The sequence below is a fragment of the Rhizophagus irregularis genome, chromosome 15 (genome assembly GCF_026210795.1).
Source record: "Rhizophagus irregularis chromosome 15, complete sequence".
Classification (NCBI taxonomy): Eukaryota; Fungi; Glomeromycota; class Glomeromycetes; order Glomerales; family Glomeraceae; genus Rhizophagus; species Rhizophagus irregularis.
The window spans coordinates 2670538-2695428 of record NC_089443.1 but is presented as its reverse complement, the minus strand read 5'-3'; the positions used below and the strand labels follow the sequence as shown (position 1 = coordinate 2695428).

At 26.2% G+C, this 24891-nt stretch overlaps 6 protein-coding genes across 6 annotated transcripts; 3 read left to right on the top strand and 3 right to left on the bottom strand.

Moving 5' to 3' along the window:
- Positions 1–2696: 2696 nt before the first annotated feature.
- On the bottom strand, positions 2697–3158 carry OCT59_007305 (uncharacterized protein; the record flags this gene model as incomplete). Its single annotated transcript, XM_066147835.1, has 1 exon — positions 2697–3158. One exon carries the CDS (start codon positions 3156–3158, stop codon positions 2697–2699), a length of 462 nt encoding a protein of 153 aa, XP_065998617.1.
- Positions 3159–3266: 108 nt separating this feature from the next.
- On the bottom strand, positions 3267–3974 carry OCT59_007304 (uncharacterized protein; the record flags this gene model as incomplete). The annotated part of the gene is made up of 1 exon (XM_066147826.1): positions 3267–3974. One exon carries the CDS (start codon positions 3972–3974, stop codon positions 3267–3269), a length of 708 nt encoding a protein of 235 aa, XP_065998616.1.
- A 1182-nt stretch (positions 3975–5156) lies between these two features.
- Positions 5157–5534, bottom strand: OCT59_007303 (uncharacterized protein; the record flags this gene model as incomplete). The annotated part of the gene is made up of 1 exon (XM_066147819.1): positions 5157–5534. The coding sequence occupies one exon, from the start codon at positions 5532–5534 to the stop codon at positions 5157–5159; it is 378 nt and encodes a 125-aa protein (XP_065998615.1).
- A 3323-nt stretch (positions 5535–8857) lies between these two features.
- OCT59_007302 (uncharacterized protein) lies at positions 8858–12025 on the top strand (the record flags this gene model as incomplete). The annotated part of the gene is made up of 3 exons (XM_066147812.1): positions 8858–10442; positions 10621–11784; positions 11850–12025. The coding sequence occupies 3 exons, from the start codon at positions 8858–8860 to the stop codon at positions 12023–12025; spliced, it is 2925 nt and encodes a 974-aa protein (XP_065998614.1).
- A 5339-nt stretch (positions 12026–17364) lies between these two features.
- Positions 17365–18187, top strand: OCT59_007301 (uncharacterized protein; the record flags this gene model as incomplete). The annotated part of the gene is made up of 2 exons (XM_066147805.1): positions 17365–18017; positions 18118–18187. 2 exons carry the CDS (start codon positions 17365–17367, stop codon positions 18185–18187), a joined length of 723 nt encoding a protein of 240 aa, XP_065998613.1.
- Positions 18188–19923: 1736 nt separating this feature from the next.
- OCT59_007300 (uncharacterized protein) lies at positions 19924–22405 on the top strand (the record flags this gene model as incomplete). The annotated part of the gene is made up of 10 exons (XM_066147800.1): positions 19924–19993; positions 20109–20150; positions 20238–20418; positions 20490–20677; positions 20771–20859; positions 20953–21017; positions 21086–21280; positions 21359–21411; positions 21495–21661; positions 21754–22405. 10 exons carry the CDS (start codon positions 19924–19926, stop codon positions 22057–22059), a joined length of 1356 nt encoding a protein of 451 aa, XP_065998612.1. The 3' UTR covers positions 22060–22405.
- Between the last annotated feature and the right edge of the window lie 2486 nt (positions 22406–24891).

Genomic DNA, 24891 nt, shown 5'->3' with positions numbered 1-24891 from the left:
GTTCTTTTTTTACTTTTTTTTTTAGTCTTCGCCGTTCGGTGGATGCATTCCGAAGTATGGAAAAACCAAGTTTCGTAAGTACGAAACTTGGTTTATTTTATTTTTATTTTTTTAATTTAATTTAATATGAACGGTTACTAACTGTTCTTTTTTTACTTTTTTTTTAGGTTTGGCCGTTCGGGTGGCTTTCCGAAAGATAAAATAAACAAAGTTAGTACGAATTCTTTGGAGTTTTTTTTTTATATTTTTAATATGAACGGTTAATACTAACCGTTCTTTTTTATTTTTTTTAGGTTCGGCCGTTCGGGTGGACTTCCGAAGTATGGAAAAACCAAGTTTCGTAAGTTCGAAACTTGGTTATTTTTTTTTTTGTTTATTTTTAATATTATGAACGGTTATTAATAACCATTCTTTACTTTTTTTAGGATCGGATATTCTGAAGAACGGAAAAATTCCAAGATTCGTAAGAATCTTGGATTTTTTTTTATTTTTTTTTAAAAAAAATATTACGAACGGTTACTAATAACCGTTCTTTTATTTTTTATAGGTTCGGGTGTGCTTTCGTATTCCGAAGAACGGGAAAATTCCAAGATTCGTAAGAATCTTGGATTTTTTTTTTATTTTTTTAAAAAAATGTTACGAACGGTTACTAATAACCGTTCTTTTATTTTTTATAGGTTCAGGTGTACTTAGTGTTCCGAAGAACGGGAAAATTCCAAGATTCGTAAGAATCTTGGATTTTTTTTATTTTTTAAAAAAATATTACGAACGGTTACTAATAACCGTTCTTTTATTTTTTATAGGTTCGGGTGGGCTTCCGTGTTCCGAAGAACGGGAAAATTCCAAAGATTCGTAAGAATCTTGGATTTTTTTTTATTTTTTAAAAAAATATTACGAACGGTTACTAATAACCGTTCTTTTCTATTTTTTAGAATCTGGTGGGCTTCCGAAGAACGGAAAACTAAGAAACTAAGATTCGTAAGTAAGTACGAATCTTGGTTTAATTTTTTTTGTTTTTTTTTAATATATGAACGGTTTACTAATAACCGTTCTTTTCTTTTTTTTTAGGATCAGGTGGGCTTCCGAAGAACGAAAACCCAAAGATTCGTAAGAATCTTTAATTTATTTATTTATTTATTATTATTACGAATGGTTTACTAACCATTCTTTCTTTTTTTTAGGATCGGGTGGGCTTCCGAAAAACGAAAACCCAAAGATAAAGATTCGTAAGTACGAATCTTTACTTTATAATTTTTTTTTTGTTTTTTCTTTATTACGAATGGTTACTAATAACCGTTTTTTTCTTTATTTTTTAGGTGCGGTGGGCTTCCGACGAACGAAAACCCAAAAGATAAAGATTCGTAAGTACGAATCTTTACTTTATAATTTTTTCTTTTTTTTTTAATTTTATTAATGAACGGTTACTAATACCGTTCTTTTCTTTATTTTTTTAGGTGCGGTGGACTTCCGACGAACAAAAACCCAAAGATAAAGATTCGTAAGTAATATACTTACGAATCTTTTTTTTAATGTTATGGAACGGTTACTAACCGTTCTTTTGATTTTTTTTTTATAGGTTCGGGTGGATTCTGTCTTTCCAAGGAACGGAAAAAACTAAAGATTCGGTATGAATCTTTATTTTTTTATTTTTGTTTATTATTACGAACAGTTTCTAACCGTTCTTTTTCTTTTTTTTTAGGTCGGTGTCTTCCGAAGAATGGAAAAAACCAAGATTCGTAGTACGAATCTTGGTTTTATTTTTATTTTTTTTTATAATATTAACAAACGGTTACCGATAAACCGTTCTTATTTTATTTTTTAGATTCAGTGGGCTTTTGAAGAACAACGGAAAACCAAGATTCGTAAGTAAGTACGAATCTTGGTTCTTTTTTTATTTTTTATTTTTATTTTTTATTACTACGAACGGTTTACTAATAACCGTTCTTTTCTTTTGTAGTTTTCGGGATCTTTAGAAAAGTGTAACCAAGATTCGTACTTACGAATCTTGGTTTATTTTTTATTTTTTTTTAATATTATTATGAACGGTTATTAATAACCGCTCTTTTTTTTTCTTTTTTATAGGTTTGGTGTCTCGGGTGGGTTCTGATAAACAGAAAAAAACCAAAGATTCGTAAGTAGAATCTTGGGTTTTTTTGCTTTTTTTAATATTATGGAACGGTTACTAACCGTTCTTTTCTTTTTTTTTATAGTTTCGGTGGGTTTCCAAAAGATCAAGATTCGTAAGTATATACGAATACATGAATTATGTGATTGTGGAATTGTAGATTAGTAATACTTATTTGTAATATGCATTTATAAATAAAGTTGTGATTTATTGCGAATATTAAATAAAATGAGTTGTGGCTGAATATTAGTAAATAAATTTAGTACAAATTTGCAACATAAATTAAGTAACATTCGGAAAACTATTCACCAAAATTTGCTATCTGAAATTGTTCCGAATGTTAACTGAATTTTGGCCGAAATTTCAAGCCGAACTTTAGGCGAGTGGCAGCGAACTGCAGCCAAAAAATCAGCTAAAGTTCGACCAGCATTAGACCATAAATTAGCTTAAAATCGGCTGGTTGAATTTTGGCCGATTTGGACTATTTTGACCAGTGAGATCGCACTTGAAGAGGACCATCCACAATTGTAACATCATGTAAAGAGCATTCTGGACAGGGAGAAATCATGAATTAATTAGAAGAAGAAGTGGTCCAATGTGTGAAATACACAATACGAGTTTTATGCATATCAACAGTATAGAAAATACATCCAAAAATCAAGGAATTAGAAGCATCCAATCCAGCAATCCAATAGTACCGATTACGAGCTTTTAAACGGGAATGTTCATCAATAGTGGCAAGAGCAGAATCTTGTAAATTCAGGAAATGAGGAGGATACACTAAAGGTACATCCACAGCTGGTAAGTAGTGAATTAAATTAGGAATACTAGTAAGACGAGTAAACCAAGAAGGAATTTTTCCAGTCTTCGGAATCAAATTCATTCTTTTGAGATCCATCCAAGTAAAAACAAACTGATGAAATGGGTTAACGATTTGCAAAAAACACCATAATGAGGAAAAAAGCCAAGTGGGTTTTTCAGAATTTGCAAGTTCAGATAATAGAGTAACCAGGGGAATGGAAGATACTGGCATTAAGTCCAGACAGAGAGTAGAAGGGAGCTTAATATTCAAACCACTTTCGACAAGAATTCGTAAAGTTTGAAAAATCCAATTATGAGAAATCGATCTTTGGCTAGAGTTCTATTTAGAGAAATCGGAAATATTATCCAAAGAGGAGGGCCATTTCAAAGCTGCTTGAAGGGTGCGGAAAGTGATAGCTACCCAATATGAATAAAGTGATCCAGAGGTGTACAGAGAGACCCAAGCCATAAGGCGAAAGATAAGTCTTTGATAAAGGTAAGTGTAGGGATTAGTGTCCTTAGTAAATAAGCTAGACGAAAAAGCTAACGCAGGAAAGGTACGGGAAACTGATAGAAGCTTCTTTTGAAGACCATAATAGGAGCTAATAGCTCGAGTCAATGTAGCTTCCAGTATGAAAATGACCTGTGATCGGAAGTGGATCTTGGGAAGGATAACAGCGGAATGTAGATAAGCTAACTGAGAAGAAGTCAATTTCTTAAATCGAACTATCTGGACAAAGGTGCGGTATATATCTTTAATTTGAGAAACTACAAAGGAAGGAGAACCTTGAAGATTGAACCAGACCCCAAGAAATCTAAACGAAGAAGAAAGCTTTAAGGGAGTTAATTGAAAATCCACATTAGCCACTAGAGTTGGGAATTCAGAAGAAAGTGAAAACGTAATCAGAGAAGCATTGGATAAAGAGCAAACTAATTCGTATTTTGAAAAGTTCGCAGTAATATTATTGATGAAATAAAAATCTCTAGCAATAGATAAAAGATGTTGAAGACCATCCAAAGAAGCAGAGACAAGCATGGAATCATCCATATAAGTGAGTTGTATGATTGGAACGGCAAGATCTATTCGTTCACTGTCATTAAGAGCAAGTATGTCTTAAGATATATTGGAAGACTATAAATAGGAAAAAATGGCAGAATCTGATAGTTCTGTAAGTAGTGGATCAAAATATATAGTCCATAAAAGTGGAGAAATAACTTCTTCTTGATCAATTCCAATGAGAACATTATAGGGTAGAGTAAGGCCATAAGGCGTAAAGATTTGATTTTTCCTATTAGTAAACAAACTAATAATAAAATTAGATAAACTATCAGGAAACCGTGAACGGTTAAAAGCTAAACGCAACATTCATAAATCGATAGAGTCGAACGCCTTGGAGATATCCTGGCTCAAAATCCAAAGTTCCTGTGAAGAGCGGGAGAGTCTATGACTCTTAATAATACCATCCAGTACGTTGATCGAAGTGTTAACTGAAGAACCAAGTAAACCAGCGAAATTATTGCCTTGAAGTACATGATGAGAAGATAGAATGTTGGAAAGCCTGTTGTTCACAATTTTAACTAATAATTTCCAGGCAGTTTTCAAAAAGGTAATTGGTCGAGTATTTTTTAGTAAAGCATCAAATTCATGAGGTTTGGGAATAGAAGCAATAGAGGCAGAACACCAATCTTCGGGAATATCAGAGAGGTCGAGGCAGTGATTTATAAGCTCACACAAGAACTGAAGGGAAGTGTCCAATAGCAGTTTGAACCATTCATACGGAATAGCAGAGGGACTAGGAGCTTTATAGGCGGGAGAGGCCAAAATGACTTTACGTAAATCTGAAATAGAAATATGTGACATTACAGAATCATACAAAGATTCATGAAACTGTTCTAATGGAGAGTATCTTTTTTGCCATTGTGAAGGAAGAGAGGAAAGGGAATCAAACGGAAAGACAGAGAAACCGACTATATTCTGAAAATGTGAGATGGCTGCATCTTTAATTTCTTCAGGAGCAACCAGCAGTTTAGGATAATCAGGAGTATCTACAACCAGGACTCAGTTCAGGATAATACATCGTCTTTCTCGATTTAAAGAGCTAGAAATGAATTTGCCTTTATTTTCATAAAAATTAATATTCCTTTCTGAAATAGCTGATTTCATGGAAGCGGTCTTGAATTTATTAAATTCCAAGGCATTACTGAACCGCTTGAGTTTTTGTAAAGATTTTCAAAATTGAATTAAAAATTCATTATAAGAGAGGTTTGAAGAGTCGAAAACCGTCAAGAGTTGTGAAGGATGCGAAAGACCATTAAGGAGACCAGAATGATTAGGAAATAATTTATTGAAAATAGGTTCAAAATTATTGAAAAATTGAGACCACAAAACCGTTAAACGGGTAATAGATGACAATTTCTTTAAGGACATTGTGAAATAATCTAAACTATGGCTCAAATAAACATAAGGTTGTAACTCATGAGGAATGGTTTTGGGTTTCATTAAAGAGATAGTTTTCCTGGAAAAGTGAGAGCGCGCGGCTGCAAGCAAAGCAGTCTTGAACTTGTGCCAAATTTGATTTAGAGTCAAAGTAGGGGGAGAAGAGAACATGTCAGGCAATAAAAAGGAAACTGATGCAGTAAAAGCTTCCTTTTGTTCAGTAATGGCAGAATGGGAATCAAAGCATGTACGGCTACGTTATTGTTGCTTAAGATAACTGGGCACATGCTGGTCACGAAGCGCAAAAAAATCAAAATGCGCTGTAATTAAAAAATGATCAGTAGGAAAACTATCCGTTAAATCTGAAACAGAAGACCAAAGATGAGGGATGGGGAAGGAGGGACAACTCACATTTGAATTTGCATAGAGTTTATATTAAAATTTTTCAAAAATTGCGTATTACAAAGGTATTTTCAAAATTTGTTATTCTATATACCCCTGTTTTTAACACAACCAGTGATTCGATTTTAATAAAATTTATATCATTAGATTTGTCTTGATGAATGGATTCTAATGATAGTAATATCGAATTCTTAGCTTCAATATTGACAGAGTTATATCATAAAATGTATTTTTACTTCAGTATTTAAAGTTTATTTGTAAGTTATATTAATATTATTCGGGATCCTGATAACATTTATCATTTTGGTTAAATAAACAGATCTTAAAGTTGTTTAGCAGGTATAGGACTATTCAAATAATAATTTTATTAGGTTAGCTTAAATATTTGTGGAGATATAGATTTTTTTGCATAAATATACTATGCCATACATTTTTTTCACTTTATAATGTAATTTTGTTATTTTGGTTAAATAAAATAGGATTTGGAAAATTAAATAAGTTGTTCATTAGAAGTATTTTTCAATAAACTTCTTTTGAAATTTTTCCTTTTATTAAAAATAATGCTTCTTTATTAAATTATCTTTATTTTGGTTTAGATTTAAAAATTAATTCTAATCTTTTAATAGCAATTTCAAAAATTTGTTTAAATCATTCAACTTTATTATTTTAATACAAGAAGGTAATATGTTTAATTACTTTATCTGTGAAACTACCTACACATAAATTTTTATCAAGATAACTTAAATATTTATGAATTTTTTAATGATATTAATCTTTAATTTTTTTTTTGTGTAAAAAGATTATATGTATAGACAATATTACTATTATTGTATTTGTTTAATAAATTTAATAAAAAAATTATAAATTTTATTTTAAAGTTTTATTTTCATATTGTTAATATTTTTCATAAAGCTAAATTTAAGATTTTTGAGCCAATTATTTATTTTTGAGAAAAAAGCTGTACTATACTGTATAAACTTTTATTGAAACTTACTGTACAGTACAATTTATAGATCTATCTTTAAGATTATACAGTCGACCCCCTTTATAGGCACCTCCCATATAAGAACTCCCCTCCTTAAGGCACACATTTTTTAGTCCAGATTTTTTTATATATAAAATACCCCTTTTATAATCACTTTATTAGTTATAAGTACAATCACACCAAATGTCGGCCCCATATTATAGTAAATATATGTAAATTTCCCCCTGCATAAGCACACAAATCACGTGATTTATAAAATAACTGTGCGTTTCATTTTATTATTTTGTTGTTTTACACATGAGGAAAAATTTAAGTTTTTATTTTTCAAAAATTCGATGGTTTTAAGTATATTTTACATATAAACTTTTTTACTTAATTATTTTATATATATATATATATATATAATCGCGTTTCTTAAAAATTTTTTAAAAATTTATATATGTGTGATTATATATTTAACCCTCCACAATAAAGCGCACTCATTATAATCGCACCATTGGATGGTCGAGGGGTGTGATTGTAGAAGGGCGAGCTGTATTGATAAATAGAAAAGTTTGAGTTATTATTAAAATAGTCAAAAGTATTTGTATTATCAATAATTGAGTTTATAGGTTCTACTTCTAATTCAATAAAAAAGTTATAGTTAGAAGATATAATAGTGTTTTTTATTTCACAGTTTACACCACTTTCAGTAAAAAAGTTTGGTGATGTAAGAATGTCTTCAATATCTTTTGGAAAATTTATAAATGATTTCCAATCTAATTCCATTATAGTAAAAGAAGCGTAATTTAAAATATCACTGTATAAATTATTTAATAGAAGTAATAATAATTCTGCAAGAAAAAAATTATTACATATTTGTATCAATAAAAATGTAATACAAAATAAGGTAAAAATCACCTTAGATGAAATAAAAATTTTTAATTATTAAATTTATCTAGAGTGAAAAAATTTAAAAATCACTTGCAGTTAAACTAAAATTTTTAATTATTAAATTCATTTAAGGTAAAATTAATTAATTTTTATTAGTAAAATCATCTGAGATGAAATTTAAATTAATTCTTAAATAAAATATTTTTAATAAATATATAAATTAAGTATGCTTAGAGATTTTTATTGCACAGTAGAAGAGCATAGCGGACATGCTTATATCACCATGCCGATCATTTTGCTGATCATATATATTTTTCAAACTTCAATAAACAATATCTCGAAATTCAGTCATCCAATTTTGATAAAGTTGTGCTCATTGGATTCGCCTCATCGAGACGAGTCAAATGGTGGTATTTTCATTAATTTTGGATCACTATATGCCAAGATATTCACGATTTTGTATTTCTATTATGAATTATCACATTATATAAAATCGGCCGATCTGGCTTGGCAGCCTTGGCTACACCGATATACATTCGGCCGGGCTATAAAAATTGATAAATTTAAGTTTTTTAACGATATAGAATAAAATAATAAACCTTTTTCATTACTAAAATTGATATTTATTAATTTTATATATAAATTTTTAGTATTTAATTAGGAAATTTACTATTTTTAGACTTTAAAACTTTGTACAAAGCACAGACTTTTAAGCCAACTCTGAAATTTTCATCATATATTTGTTAACCATTTAGAAATATATGGTGAAAAAATGGCATCCTAATTCGCTTGAAACCAAAAGTTACCTATATACTATATTTAGTCAATTTTAATAAATTTGCAATTTTTAGACTTCAAAGTTTTGTACAAAGCCACAGACTTTTAAGCCAACTTTGAAATTTTCATTATATATTTGTTAACCATTTAGAAATATATGGTAAAAAAATGGCATCCTAATTCGCTTGAAACCAAAACTTACTTATATGTTATATTTAGTCAATTTTAAGTAATATATGATTATTTGATTTTAAAACTTTATATATTTTCTAAAATTTATTTTTGTTTACTATTTTAAAAATATAAGATAAAATTAATTATTTTAAAAGTTTTCTATGTGTTATATTTAATCAGTTTTTTTATAAATAGACAAAAAAATTGCTTTAGCAAAATTAGAAAATCTAAAATAAAAAAACAATATTTTTTTAAATACTTTCATAATTTTTAATTATAAAAAATGGATAACACTTCTACTTTTTCAAATATTTGCAATTTTGATTCCATTGAATGTAATGGAAGAATAAAGCCAATCACTTATAACACTAAAATACCAAAATCTACTAAATTAATTATTTCAGTTGGAATGTATTTATGCCAAATACATTACAATCAATTTATTTTAAATGAAACTAGAAATATTAATTATAATAAGAGTTGTGAGCATCCAAAACATGATGAATATAAAAATCAATCAAAAAATACAAAAAAAAAATCAAGCAAACTTAATCTTAAAAAGGTTCCAAAAAGATTAATTGAAGTTTTAGAATTAAATGAATCTTCAGAAATTTGTAGTATGTGTAGAAATAAAACTGATAAAGATTCTGAATATTTACAAAATGAAAAATACAAAGCACCTATTCCAATTAAAAAAAACAATTTAAATGATAATGATAATTTACAAGATGAATCAATAGAAACTATACAAGATGAACTAATAGAGGCTATACAAGATGAATCAATAGAAGTTATACAAAATGAATCAATAGAAGTTATACAAAATGAATCAATAGAAACTAAACAAATAAAAACTTGTCAACATCCAAAACATGATGAATACTTAAATCAATCAAAAAATACAAGCAAACAATTTAGTCTTCAAAAAGTTCCAACAAGATTAATTAAAGTATTAGAATTAGATGAACTTGCAATGATTTGCAGTATGTGTAAAAAAAAAACTGATAAAGATTCTCAATATTTACAAACTGAAGAATATAAAGCACCAATTTCTAGAAAAAATAATAATGACAATATATCAAAAATAGGAAATTATACTTATTTATTTAGAAAAGATATCTTATATACTGGAGAAGAATTACAACAATTTGAATCAGATTATCAAGAAATTATGACACAATTAAAAATTTCAAGTGAAATTAAATTAAGTAGTAAAATAATAAAAATGTCTAATATTCTTTATAATAATCAACATAGATTAAATCTTAAACCTATTTATGATCCAATAGCTTTTAAAACTATGTTAGAAACAGCTGATAAAGATTTAATTGGATTTTTTGATGAATTATATGTTGGAACTAATCCTAATACTAAATCTGAAACAACAAATAATAACAACAAAAAAAAATTAGTTTCTTTATGTTATTTTTTAGCTAGCATTAATAATAAATATATTAATGGAATTAAAGTTGATATTGGATCATACTTGGAAACTTCTGGAGCTTCTTCTTCTTCTATTGATACATTGGCAAATATAGGAGTTTCAGTAACAAGAAAAACAGTAAATCGTAAAAAAAATTTTATTTCAAATGAACACCAACAAACTGTAGATAATTATTGTTTACAAAATATAGAAAATATGTTTATTCTTAATATAGATGATTACCATAATATTCATAGGCGTAATCAACCAACATTGTTACAAACTCACAATATTTATCATTTTGTAACAATATTATTGAATACAAATACTAAAATTCCAAAAATACCATTTTATTCATTAAATAATTTTTCAATACATAATCCTAAAGGAATTGATCCTGGATTAATTATTAATAACATTAAAAATAATTTTATGAATCAATTAGGTAAAAGTTATTATATGTAAAAAGAATTATGGAAAAATTTTTTAATTGAAGATTCTTATGAAAATAGAGTTGAACTACTTAATATTCATAATTATGATGGTAGAATTCAAAATTACCATGAATTAAGATCAATGTCTAATAGCAAATTAGTAGACTTTATTTTGCATCCTTTACATAGTACTTAAGGATTATATTGAATGTTTAGATTATGTATTTAAAGCATTTGAAAGATTAGAAAATATTGAAGAAAATTATTTAAATAATTTTATCATTCCTGTAATTGCTGATTGGCCAGGACAAGTAAATATAAGAAGAGCTATAACACTTAGAATTAAGAAAGGCATTAATTCTGGAGTTCTAGAGCAAGTGTTAAATTTAATTCCTATGATAGGTCCACTTCATGTCTCTTTAAACAGCAGAGAAATACTATTTAAAACATATCATTTCTTTTTTGAGATGCTATATCATAACTTATTTGGAGATAAAAAAATATTATCTCAAAAACTAAAACAAACAGTAATCAATCTTATTTTACATTTAACTTATCATGGATGGAAAAATATTCGTGATATTGTTACAAAAAGATTTGGAAATTTAAAAGATGCAGAATATCAAATGATGATAGATTTATTAGATAATTCTATTCCACTTACTTTGGATATATATGCAATACTTTTTAGAAGTGGATTTTTTGAAGGATATTTAGAAAGTACTGTAAAAATTTGGATATTAGTTCAAAGATTGAGAAGACATAATTATAATAAAGCACCACTTATGTTTTTAAGTGATGTATTTTATTGGACTTCAAAAAATCATCCAATAATTAATATTTTAAAAAATAATTTACCAATTTTTAATGATTATTTTGTTGAAAATTTTCATAACTCTTTAAGGCATCAAACAGCAGAATCGAATTCAGAGTTACAAATTATACAAAAAGCAAAAATTATTGATGCTGAAAGAAATAATAATCCTTTTAAAAATTCTTTTGTTAATTTGAGAAATCCAGCTAAGTCTCAAATTAAAGAATTAAAATCTTTAGAAAAAAAGGTTTCATTATTTTTATTCTCAATATTTGATAAGATTCATCAGAATATAGGAAATACAAAACAAATTAATAATGATAGATATCCAAAATTTTATCTTCCAAGTTTTGATATTGAAGTGGATGTAAAGGTACTTCCTTTAGGCTGGAATACACAAAAAATACCAGCAGATGATAAATTTTGTGATGCAAATAATTGTTTATTATCAAATAGTATAGATTTATCTAATGGAATTGTTTTACTTTGTGGACACAGTTTTCATAAAGAATGTTTAAGTACTTTATATGATGATAAATGTAATTTTTGTTTTGATTATTTATCATTATTGCAGGGTGAAAAATATTAAGAGTTTGGATCAAAGATTGTCGACATTCATTAAAAGAAAATGAAATCCCTTTATTTGAAAAGGAAAATAATAATGATGATGAAAATGATGAAGAAGAGAATATTGAAAACATATTAGAAAGAACAGAATGTGATGTAGAAAATCAATATGATATAATGTATCAACAATGGTTAAATTATAATGATATATAATTAGTATTAATATAATAATTTTTATTAAATTGCAAAAGTCACTTTATTGAAATTTTTTAATAATAAAAATTAATATTTTATTTTGATTAATGAAAATTAATGAATTATAATTGTATAATTTGTATAATTACTCCAACTAATAAGATAAATTATATAATAAAATAATTAGAAGATTCCGAATGCAAATATCTCAAGATATATAACTCCAAATTTTGTAAAATAAAGATGATCGGATTCATCAAGTCCTAAGCTTTCTAACAAGCTAAAAATCATAAAATTCTGATCACTGGATGCTGAGATAACTGAGATTAACTTTAAAAAAAATCTAATATTAAATGTGATATGATAAAATAGTGATCAACAAATGATCGGCAAATGATCGGCAAAATTGTGATAAAATAGGGATGTCCACTATGCTCAGTAGAAGTGGGATTTTTCTTATATTTGTAATTTTATATGATTTTAAATTTTAATAAAGTTTTAATCAGATATACTATAAATAAAAAAAATAAAAAAAAATAAATATATATAAATTTTTTTATAAATCATGTAATTAATGATAATTTATCATTAATAAATATTAAAATTACACTTATAATTTTTAATTATTAATCTTAGTAAATTTTCTAATCTATATATATTTTTTAAATATTTATAATATAAAATAATTACAAAATAAATTGCTTAGTAATGTAAGAGTTTATTTAGTAAAATTGAAAATAGTTTATTTATAAAATTTTTATCTAATCTATATATATATTATTTAGAATTCTACTTTATTATTAACTGTTTTTTTTATATATATTGTTTAGAATTCTACTTATTTCTTTTATATTTTTATTTTTGTTTTTTATTTTCTTTTTATTTCTTTTAGTTTATAAATATATTTTAATACTAATATTATTTAAATATTTTTATTATTTAATAAAAATAAAAGTCTTTTCTATACAGTCTAACCTCGATATACCGATATTCGATATACCGATATACTATTAAAAACTTGTTATACCGATAAAATTTTATTTTCCCACTATATGTGAGGACTGAGGACATATAAATATCGGTATAACTTTGATATAACGATATTTTCTAAAAATTTCATATATGTCCCGACATATCATTATATAAAGGTTTGACTGTATGTAGTTATACTTTGTATAACCAAATTTTTTAATTAAAAGTTTAAAAAAATAAAATTATTTTATATTGTAATAATTATATATATTTTATTTTTAATATAACAAAAAAGTCAAATTTGTTATAAAAAATTTAAAGGATTTAATTGATTATTATTTTATTATAGTAAGAAAAAATTGACATATTTTATTGGCTAAATATTAGGATTATTAGTTATTAGATTAAATATAATTATAAGTTTAATATAATAGATTTGACATTATTAATATTATATTAAAAATATAAAAGCAAGTAAAGGCTTTTTCTTTTTGATTTTTATTTAATAGCTTTACTTTAATTAAATAATATAAAGAATTATTTAGTATTATTATTATTTTTTTTTCTCCTTTATACTCAAAGGAGGTCGGTCGTCTTTATTTAAGGTGTAATTACAATAATCACAACATATTTACATAAAATAAATAAGATCATACCCACATACAGGTAGACCTTTAAGTCAAAATTACCCCGATATGAACTGTATTACCATTATAAATACATTAAAAACAAAAAAAGGAATGTAAAAATCAAACCCCCTATGATTCCCACAGGGTTCCTCCAAAGGACATCATGATCCTTTATTAAAATGTGCAGCCTTACTGTACACACTAATTCACCATGGTGTAGTCCTACAAAGAGTTAGCACGTTCTGGGATGAAAACCATAGGTCACATTACATAATCTTAGCCTTCATCATATTCAGGTGGATACACCAGGTTTAACTATTACGCTTTAATGTAATTTAATGAATCTAATTTTGACAATTCCACTGCTAATCAACTTTGATTAGTAAAAATTAAAAACTAAAATCCACCAATCCCATTAGCCCTCCTAAATGGACCGATCTACATAAATCCAAAAAAGTTAAGTAACACCAAACCTTCAGCCCAGATGATCAACATTCCAATACTTCCAGCTCTCCCAAAATAAAACTAAGAGTAAAAACGCCAAAATTCCAGAAAAATGAAAAAAACTAAAAAACAAAAAGGAAAGTCATAACCTTAGAAAATTCCTAAGGAAAAACTGAGTAAAAAGGGTAATAAATACCAAGCCTCCATCTACCACTTCAAACCCCTCAAACAACAACTAATAACAAAAAAAAGCCCACTTCCCAAGTGGCCACCTTTACTTCAACTAATACTCCATAGGAAAAACTTTCTCAATACTTCTAAAAGTAAAGAAACCAACAGGAAAACTTCATACTAGATAGCCAAAGCCCAAAGCCCGCTCAATATGTAACTGTTACAACTTTCAGGAACCCAGCGAAAAAAGCTTCGCAAAGAAATTACTTTTGCGAACTGCTCTATAGTTTTGTAACTCCACTAAAACTTTGAGCTTAAAGGCCCATTCGAGTCTTCGAAAAGAATGCACAAGAAGTCTAAAACAAATAATAAAAGCACTCTACAATCACTTAAGTGAGAAAAACCAAGTTTTTCCTTCAGCAACTTCCGCTGAAAAAATGGCTAAGTGATCGGCGGGTGAGAAATGTAGTCGATCCCAATCAGTATTATTATTATTTTACTAAATGCCAAATAGAGTAATAATATACATAATTCTAACTTATTATATAATCAACTAAAAATAATTCTTATTGTATAATAATTTATTATACAATTAAAATGCAATTAATTTTATTATCAAACTACAGTTTACCCTTACTATAATGAATTCTATAGGCTGGAGATTTATCTAATGAATTTCATTAGAATATAATTTATATTATGCTTTATATATAAATTTAATAAATTTTATGGTAGTTTATGGTTATTTATTTTATTTTATTATACTTCAAGTATAGCGCTAATGTAAAAAAAACCGCTAATGGTTTATTTTAGTATAGTTTTAAACTTTTAATTAATGTTCTTTGACACTTTTTACACATTTTTTTCTTTTTTTTCTGAACTTAAGACGATCTGAAAAGATATTAGTACTGACTGTTTAGAATAAGCAAGCCTGGAAATAATAACAAGATATGAATACTATTAAGTAAACCTTTTAAGCAGAAAAACTGAACTTACAATATGAAAAGAGTTATTGACAAATTTCTTATTAATAAAAACTTTGTAAAATTTTTATACAACAATATTCTATATACTAACAAGCTCTTATTCTTTAAAATATTTGATCATGCTATTATTAAAAAGTATATAAATGCTTTTTAACATAAGAAACACTTATTTAAAACTTATTTTTAAGATAATTTTGCTAGTTACTGAAATATTTCAAGTGTAAATCTTCAATATCTCCTTTATAAAATTCACAAAAACAACACAGTTACATTTTTTGATTAAGCAACAACAAAAATTACCAATCAAAATGCTCTTTAAAAATTCTGAATTAGATTATATGCATTATTGAATGTATTCTTAAACACATTTCAGAATTTTCTAATGATACAACAAATAATTACCGATTTTGATACTCTCTCGCTTTTTTGTATTACTTTAGTCCTGTAAAAAATCTGATCTATATTATCTTTTCATATTTTTTCTGTGAATATATTATTTTATGGAATTAATAGTCTTAAATCATAAAAATTTTCATCTCACTAACACGGATATCTGTGAATGTATCATTTTCACAGAATTTTTATAGAAGATACGAAGAAATAATGGAAATTAGGAAATATTCAGATAAAAATTTTTTATAGGGTAAATTGGAAAACTAATTTTGGATTTTCCAATGACTTTAATGGTATTATCCAATTTTGTGAAACTAATTTTAGATTTATCTTTAAACAAATTTCATATATATATTTAAATTTTATTTTTGGTGGTTTCTTTACTTCAAGAAAGAAGAGGGACTGCAATAAACTTTCTGATAGATTTATTGTTCTTCAGTTTTTTTGTGTCTTTATATATAGAGTTTATAGTTTTTTTACTTTTATATTCTTTTTCAATTTTATTGTTTTTTTTTCTTTATTTTTATATTTTTATTTTGTACTATGTTTATATTATGAATAGAGTTTACAGATAGTTTTTAGAATTTGTTGTATGAACTCTTCTGTCTATAACTAGTTGGTTTTGACTTTTTATGTTGTACCTAATGGATCCTACAACTTAGTTAAATGAATTGCTTAATACTGGTCCTAGTTGGATGTATGTAAAAGGAACAATCTGGTTGTTTATTACTTACTTTATAGGACAAAAATCTTTTTTATTTAGCATTTTAGCTATAGTATAGTAAGTCCTGTGGATATCTTGTGAAAAAAAGAGGTGTTTATACTAAGATGGGCTATTTTAAATGAATCCTACCCTCTGAGCAAAAACTTTCACCTGACAGTGTATATATGAGATGCTTTTCAGAATGATGAGTGGTTTTGAGGTCAATTATATTAGATTATAATTTAGGGTTATATTTTATTTATTGTAATTTTGCTATAGCATTTTATGATTTAATAAATCTTCAAATGCATTGCAGTTAATAAAAAAAAAAATAAATAAATAAATTTATGGTAAAATCTACCTGCTAATAAAATATTCATCAGAAGAAAGAAGATTCTACATATTTTTATTCATTTATATTATAATTTTATTATATTTTTAATTAATATAATATATAATGTATTAAAAATATTGAAAAAACTTGTTTTTTTTTACTTTTTTTTTAAAAATGAAAAAGTTTAAATAATTATAAATCATGTAATATAGTGAAAATTACTTAATATTTCATATGATTATGCTATTTGTAAATGCTACAATAATAATTTGTTATATTAAAATTTGCTATAAAAAAGGTAGATTGTAAATATAATTTATTTATTTTATTATTATTTTAATATTATTATTTTAGATGAAGATTTAATTTTAGATTAGTTTTAATCTTTTCAATATATAATTTTTATAATTTTGTTTTATTTTGGTAAGTCAACATTATATTAGGTAATGTAGATTTAACTATAAAATATATAATTTTTACTGTTTTTTTTTATACATTTGTAATAGGCAATAAATCGGCATACAAGATTTTCAGGCATGTGATGTATTACACAATTAAAACAATCAATAGGGAAACAATAATTTCAGCAAAACAATGTTATTATAAAAAAAGATAACTATTGTTATTGAAAAAAATATTTAATCGCTTGAAATTCACAAGTGAAATATTTTCAACTATATATAAACCGTTAAAATTATAATAAAGAGTAGTAATAACTTTCAAAAATGTCCAATGAAAATAAGAAAACGGTCCATATAGATATTGTATCTGATGTAATTTGTCCATGGTGTGCTTACGCAATTTCAGTTCAAAAAATTCGAGCAAGCCAATTAATATATTTATTTAATTATGGTAGGTGTTATGTTGGAAAACGAAGACTCGAGGAAGCAATTAAACAATCGAAAGAACTATATCCAAATCTTTCTTTTGAAATCGAGTGGTTTCCTTATTTGTTAGATCCATCGCTAACAAAGGAACCCCAGTCTAAAAAGGAAATACTAATGAAAAAATTTGGAGAATCAACATTTAACTCCAATGCAGCGATACTAATTGAATCAGGCAGAGAGATCGGGATTAGCTTCGATCATGACGGAGTTGTAGCTCAAACTTACGATGCACATCGCTTAATCAATTATGCAAAATCACAAGGAAAACACGAAGAAATAGTAGAAGTATTATTTCATAATTATCATGAGGAAGGCAAAAGTCCGGCAGATTATGATGTTCTTTCGGAAGCTGCAGCGTCTGTTGGTTTAGATAAAGAAAAAGTATTGCAATTCTTGAAGAGTGAAGAAGGAATGCAACAAGTTAAAGATGAGATATCACAAGCTCTTAAAAAAGGAATTGCCGGTGTACCACATTTTACTATTAATAACAAGTATGTAGAAAGTTCGAAATGTAAAATTTCGTATTAATATTTTTTTTTTTTTACTAATAAAGTGGTTTTTTATTTTAAAAAATTTTTATGACGAAATTAGATTTGATGTATCCGGCGGTCAAGGGCCTAAAATCTGGCTTGAAATTTTTGAAAACATTTCAAAGGAATAGATGAAATGATAATCGTACACAATAATCGGTTATCAAACGTAAATCTGCTGCGTATAAATAAATTACAAACTAACCATCGTTGGTTTATTGATAAGATTTTTCATTTAATTACAGATAAAGAAAATAAGTTTTAGATTGGACGACGTATTAAGCTGCATGTAATTGCGTAAACCGGAAAACTTTATTTTGTATTTAATCTATATGACTAATTATGGAACTGATTATCCTATGCAAGAGAAGAGTATAATAGAATTACGTGCTCTATGGATTAATAGACGAAAAAAGAAAAGATTGTATTATGTAAGAATATCTGGTTGATAAACTCGATATTTATTATATATTCTATTCTATTATTTATTTATTTATTTATTAGTTTTGTTACAATAAGACAAAATAATAAGCGATTGTTCGCTTGATATGATTATTATAATTATTTATAATTATAATAATTATTTATTATTTATTTTTTATTTTTTATTATAGTTCATGGCTTCATACCAATTTCCGTGGCTAATGTTTGTTTACTGTTTAATGTTGAATAAAATTCATATGATTTTTAAACAAAAAAACTGCAAGGGATTATTTATATACAACTAAATAAAGATAAACGTTTTCAATGTTGAGAATACTATATTTTAGTTCGACTCATAATCAATTACTCAATTAGTCATACATATATTTATGCAGGTTAAAAAAAATATTTTTTTTTTTTGATAAAGTTATCAGCTGAAAAATCTTTTACCGTTATATTTCTCTACTGATCTTTATTTTAATCGGTCACTGCCAGCCTTTAATTAATGCACAACAATCTTATATCAGCGGCAAAAAAAATAAGTGTTGTATTAACTAATATTACTAATATTACCATATGAAAAAAAAAAAGCTGGGAAAATCGGAATAAATTTCTTAATTCGTTAATCTATTTAACGCCTTTCGAGTAATTGGGAAGTTTCTATTGGTCGACCACTTATGTTAAATGAAAAAAAAAAATGTCCCCACATTTTGAGTGTAGCCACTGAAATTTCAAACCCCTAAAAATTTTCGTTACGTCACGTTCATTTTGACTTGCCCATATATGTTCAGTATTTGGTGTAGCAAACATTCTCATTGTTCTTTCTTTTTGTTCCACGCAACCCGTCTAGAGGGATTAACTCATAGTATTCTTTGGTCGATCAATTATTGTTTTTTCATGTTACCTCAAAAAACAATAAAATTTTTCCAAAGAAGTCAACTTTTTTTCGCCTTCACAGCCGAAACAATCTTTCCCCTTTTTTTGAAATTTTCGTACCACACCGTGCAAATAACTAACTCCGCAAACATTCCGTGATACAAATAGAACAACAAACCCTCGTGAAATTTGTGAGCATTGATCATTCAAATGGTATGTGCAGTGGCGATTATGTACATTTATGACGTTGAATTTATTCTATATACTATATATGACTTACTAGCGCGACATAGCCGAATTCAAATAATTCAAATAACTGAATGTACCATAAGGTACTTGTATCGCAAACATCACTTATTTATTTACTATTTACCTTATTTACTGCATCTATAAGTTTCTCTCCTTAAACTCCTCCTTCGTTTTTAACTCTTTGTACCATAAATCTTTATATTTTGAAATAATAATAAAGAAAAAACATTCGTCTTTTATGCTTTTTAAAAAAAACAAACCCGGTAAATTATTAAGTAAACAATAATACTTTTTATTCGCTTCTTTCGTAACTTTGAAAATGGAGCGAAAAATTATCAAGAATATTATATTAGCTTGGGTATTTTTTCCAGTCGTATCAGTAATAGTTTGTATGTTTTCAAAACTCAAATATTCACCGACTTTATCATCAATAATATTCGATTTTTTTTTTCAAAAAAAGCACAAATAACTAATTTTTTTTTCGAATTTTTTTCTTTTAAAAAGTCTATTCTTATTGTTTATGCTGGATTTTTTATCTACTGTATGGTATTGTATCATCTTATTCATCTTTCGGACAATAAATCGTTAATGATCAAATATTTATTGATGATTAACAATCTTTTTTCTATTTAGCTCAAACTGATGCTCCTCAATCACAACCAAAAGTTCCTTTAAATCCGATACGAGTGTATAAGGTAACCTCTTACCTTCTCACTTGTATGTACGAAAATTTGACAGGTCCCTTCATACCGTCAATACTTCAATATGGATGGCATAAGTTATCAAGTGATGGAAAGAAGAAACCATCTGTGAGGTAATTATCGCTTATTTATGTTAAAATGAAAACTTATTTTCGTGAATAACTTGTTAATTCAAATTCTTTAGGAAAAATATTCGCTACGGTCCTAAACCCCGAAATCGCTTAGATGTTTATCTGCCTGATCACGTTTCGGCTACGGCATCAAAGAACAATAATAAGAAATGTAATGATAATACAGGACATGCTGCTTTTACAAACCAACAACAAAATGATATTCCGGTAATTATTTTTATTGGAACATCATGGAATTCTGGTGAGTTTGCTTTCTACTATAATAACGTTTTGGCACGTTTGTCTAGACACCTTGTTTATTTGCTAATATTTATATTAATTAATTTAAAAAAAGGAAACAAAGATACTTGCATGCCAGTAGCTCATAATCTTCAAAGTCAGGGATACATTGTAATCGTTCCTGATATAACCATCTATCCTATCGTAAGTATACATATTACTAATATTAATAAGACTAAAACTTTACGCGATCTCGCAATCTTATAAAAAAATTCATAAAATTTAAATGTTATTTAGGGCAAGATCGCTGAGATGGTTACGGATATTCAGCTGTGTATTTATTGGGCACACACTCATATTAGGTATCTAAATTTTCTTTGTGGCGCATCATCACTAAATCACGTGTAATTAATGAATTATTGGGTATTAGATCATTCCGAGGCGATCCATCCCAAATTTACCTTATGGGCCATGGTGCTGGTTCGATTTTATCGGCTCTGACTGTCATTCACGATGTCTGTGCCACCTTAAATGTTCTCCCCCCAAATAACACTAACGTAAATATTCCTTTATGGGACAATAATATTAGGAAGACTGGATCACCAAGAGTTCATGGATTAATCCTGTAAGAATTTGCTATTTATCACGTGATTTGATTATATTTTAATTTAGGTTTAAGTCATACTTTATTTGTTCTTGTTAGGTTTTCAGGGGTTTATGATATAACATATTATTATGCATATTTGTATCAAAGAGGTATGAATTACTAACAATGATATTCTATAACAATGAAAGTATTGTAAATTAATAAAAATCCTATCGATAAAATATACACATAGGTCTCGAACAAGTTCATGCTTTACCAAGAGTTATGGGTAATAAATCCGATGCTTTCCTTCAATGTTCGCCAGCATATTTATTAAATTATGCGCTTAATAATGTTCATAATCGTGAACAATTAAAAATGTTATTACCGCGTAAAGTTGTATTATTTCACGGAGATCAGGTATAGTGTTGTTTATTATATTTAATTCTAAAATTTTCCTAATATAAATAATAATAATCTTTTTTTTAAAAAAAATTGTAATTCGTCAATAGGATACATTTAATCCAGTAACAACGACACATAATTTCTATTCTTTACTTAATTCAGCGGGAATCCCATCAGTAAAACTAAACATTTATGATCATGTTAAACATATTAGTCCAAAAATTGACCTTATAGTTCCAACCAGACCTTTATGTGTAAAGATATTGAAAGATATTAAGGAGTGTTGTAAAGGACACGGAGGTGTAGTGGTTGGAAGTCAATTGAAAGAGAAAAGAGATGAAAAAGAAATGACAAATCAAGATAAAACCAAGACAAGAAACTCAAGAAGAAGAATGTCTCAGGTTAGGCATTAATATTAGAAGTTTAATAATTAGAAAATTTAAATTATACATATACTATATATACATTACATTAGAATGAATTACAAGGAGAATAATATAATTGAAAATTCGTTATTTATGCTTTTATTTATAGATATTTATATAGAGCTTTTACATTTATAACACTAATTTTTTTATTTATTGGTTAGTCAAGACTTGTTATGTATGTGTGTATATATATACATATACATATATATTTGTATATAATCAAAAAAATCAAAATTTGTTCTTTTTAAGAACATCAAACTTAAAAGATTTTATTTTAGAAAGATGCTAATAATAAAATAATAAATGTATTTAATTTTAACATTATCATAAATTTATTAATTATAAAAGATCCCAAAAAATATATAATAATATTAGAATTATTAAGATCCAATTTTGTATAAATTTATTATGAAAGAAGTATACAATCAATATATTATATATAATAAAAATTGAGTATAAAGCTACCAGTCATGTGATTTATAAATATATTTATTAATTGTATAATTTACATTAAATAAGTTTTATTTAAATAGATATTAAAAATATTTTATTACAATATACAGAGGGCGATCAAAATTATCCGGCCAGTTTATTTTGCTAAAATTTTGTTGATCATGATGTGTTAATGTAATATAAATAAGATATAATTTCGTATTTATAATCACAATAAACAAATTCCAATGCTTCATATTTTTCAAAAATATGAAGTCACCCTATTGTATGAATTTTATAAATTTTACAATTTTGTGTAAATAAACTTAAAAATATTAAAAATATTATAATTTCGCCAATATCGATCTGATCGACCTGTGCTTACCACCATTCAAATCGTCTCAATGAGATGGATCAAAAAAGCTATAAATTGGAAAATTTCAATCACAGGATCAGAAAGTATTGTAAATGACATTTAGGCTTTTAGAGAGTAATCATGTGATGAATATCGATCCTACAAACATTAAATTATTACCATTCAAATCCTCTCAATGAGACGAATCTGATGAACCCAAAATTTCAAAATTTCAATCACTAGATCTCAAAATAACCTTAACATACAATTTTAAATTTTAAAATTCACGAATTTTGCAAACTCAAAAAATTTATAATTTACATAGTATTACATTTGCATAATACCTGTAATTAATATGTAATACAATGGCATAATACTTTTTCAACATTATGCTTGCATACCTTATTAAATTTTCTGATAAAACTACTTGAAAAGTACTATGTTAAAGTTGCATTAAAAGGTATTCCTCCAGAATATTATAAAAAATCTATCAATAGCATATCTCTGTGAATTGGGGAGTTATTTTTGCAAATGGAAATAGAATTTATTATTAAAATTTTATCTGAATTAGTAAACAAAGATATAATGAATTTGTTTAACTTAAATTTTTATTATTGTTATATTATATATACCGTATTTTGCGGTAAGTAAGCACCCCCCGAAAGTAAGTACACCTGGCCAGAATTATGGCGATTTTGGCCAAAATTATGAGGATCTTGGCCGGCATCAAGTGCAAAAATGGGGTGCTTATATACCGCAAAATACGGTATATAAATTATTTCAATTTGAAAAGTGGCCAGATAATTCTGATCACCCTCTGTATTATAAAGTTAAACTAAATATATAATATATAAAATAAGGATTTCAAATAATTTATATATAGATTATTCATGAAGTTTGCTTAATAATTATATAAAATTTTCAAAAATTGCTTATTTTAAAATATTTTTAAAATTTAAACTATATACCACTATTTTTTAACTAATTCATAATCCAAATTTAATAAAATTTATATTGTTAAGTTTATTTCAATAAAAAAAATCTAATTAAATGACATACCACTCTATATAATTATTATTCTATAATCTAATTCCCATTTTTAATCTTTATAATCTGATTAATACTTTATAATCTAGTTACTACTTTGTAATTTAATTACTATTCTATAATCTAATATTTATAATCTAATTAATCTAATTTCTATAATTTAATTATTACTTTATAATCTTCCTACTTTTTTTTACTAATTATTTTAGCTATTTTTTTAAGACTTTTCTACTATTTGTATTTTTATATTAGTATAATTTTATTACTATTTATAATTTATTTATATATTAACTAATAATATATATTTTTAGTAGTTTTGTAAAAGTAATATATATTAATAAAAGTATTTATTGAAATTTATAGTAAAAAAGTTTGAATAGGATTCTTTATATTATTATATAAGTAATAAATAAGGATCTTAAATAATACTAATACAACTTACAAATAAACTTTAAATACCAAAGAAAAAATATATTTTATAGTATAAGTGTATAACTCTGTTAATATTGAAGCTAAGGTTGCTTGTCTAAACCTTTTCAAAATCCTACAATTAGTTTTGTCAAAATTTTACTATAGATTTATTATAGTTTTGGCAGAGTTTTGGCAGTTTTGGCATTTATAATAAGTTTCAGCAGTTTTGCCTTTCTCCAAAGTTTTGCCAGTTTTTTAATATAACTTTAATATAGTTTTGGCAGAATTTCGCTTTTCAGTGAAACACCATCTTGCCTAAACCCCTACATTTCGGCAAGTAACCTTAATTGAAGCTAAAAATGTGATTTTACTAATATTAGAATCTTTTTGTTACATTTTTTTTTGTTTAATTACAAGTATATCGGGAGTCAAAGTATATGCACAATGCCTTTGCCTTTGGTTGTAACATGACATATATCATATCACAAGTATCATTGGTATCACCCTAGCTTCTAGTTAGTTTCCAGCACTTTCTATGATAAAGGTTACATATCACATAATCATATGGCACA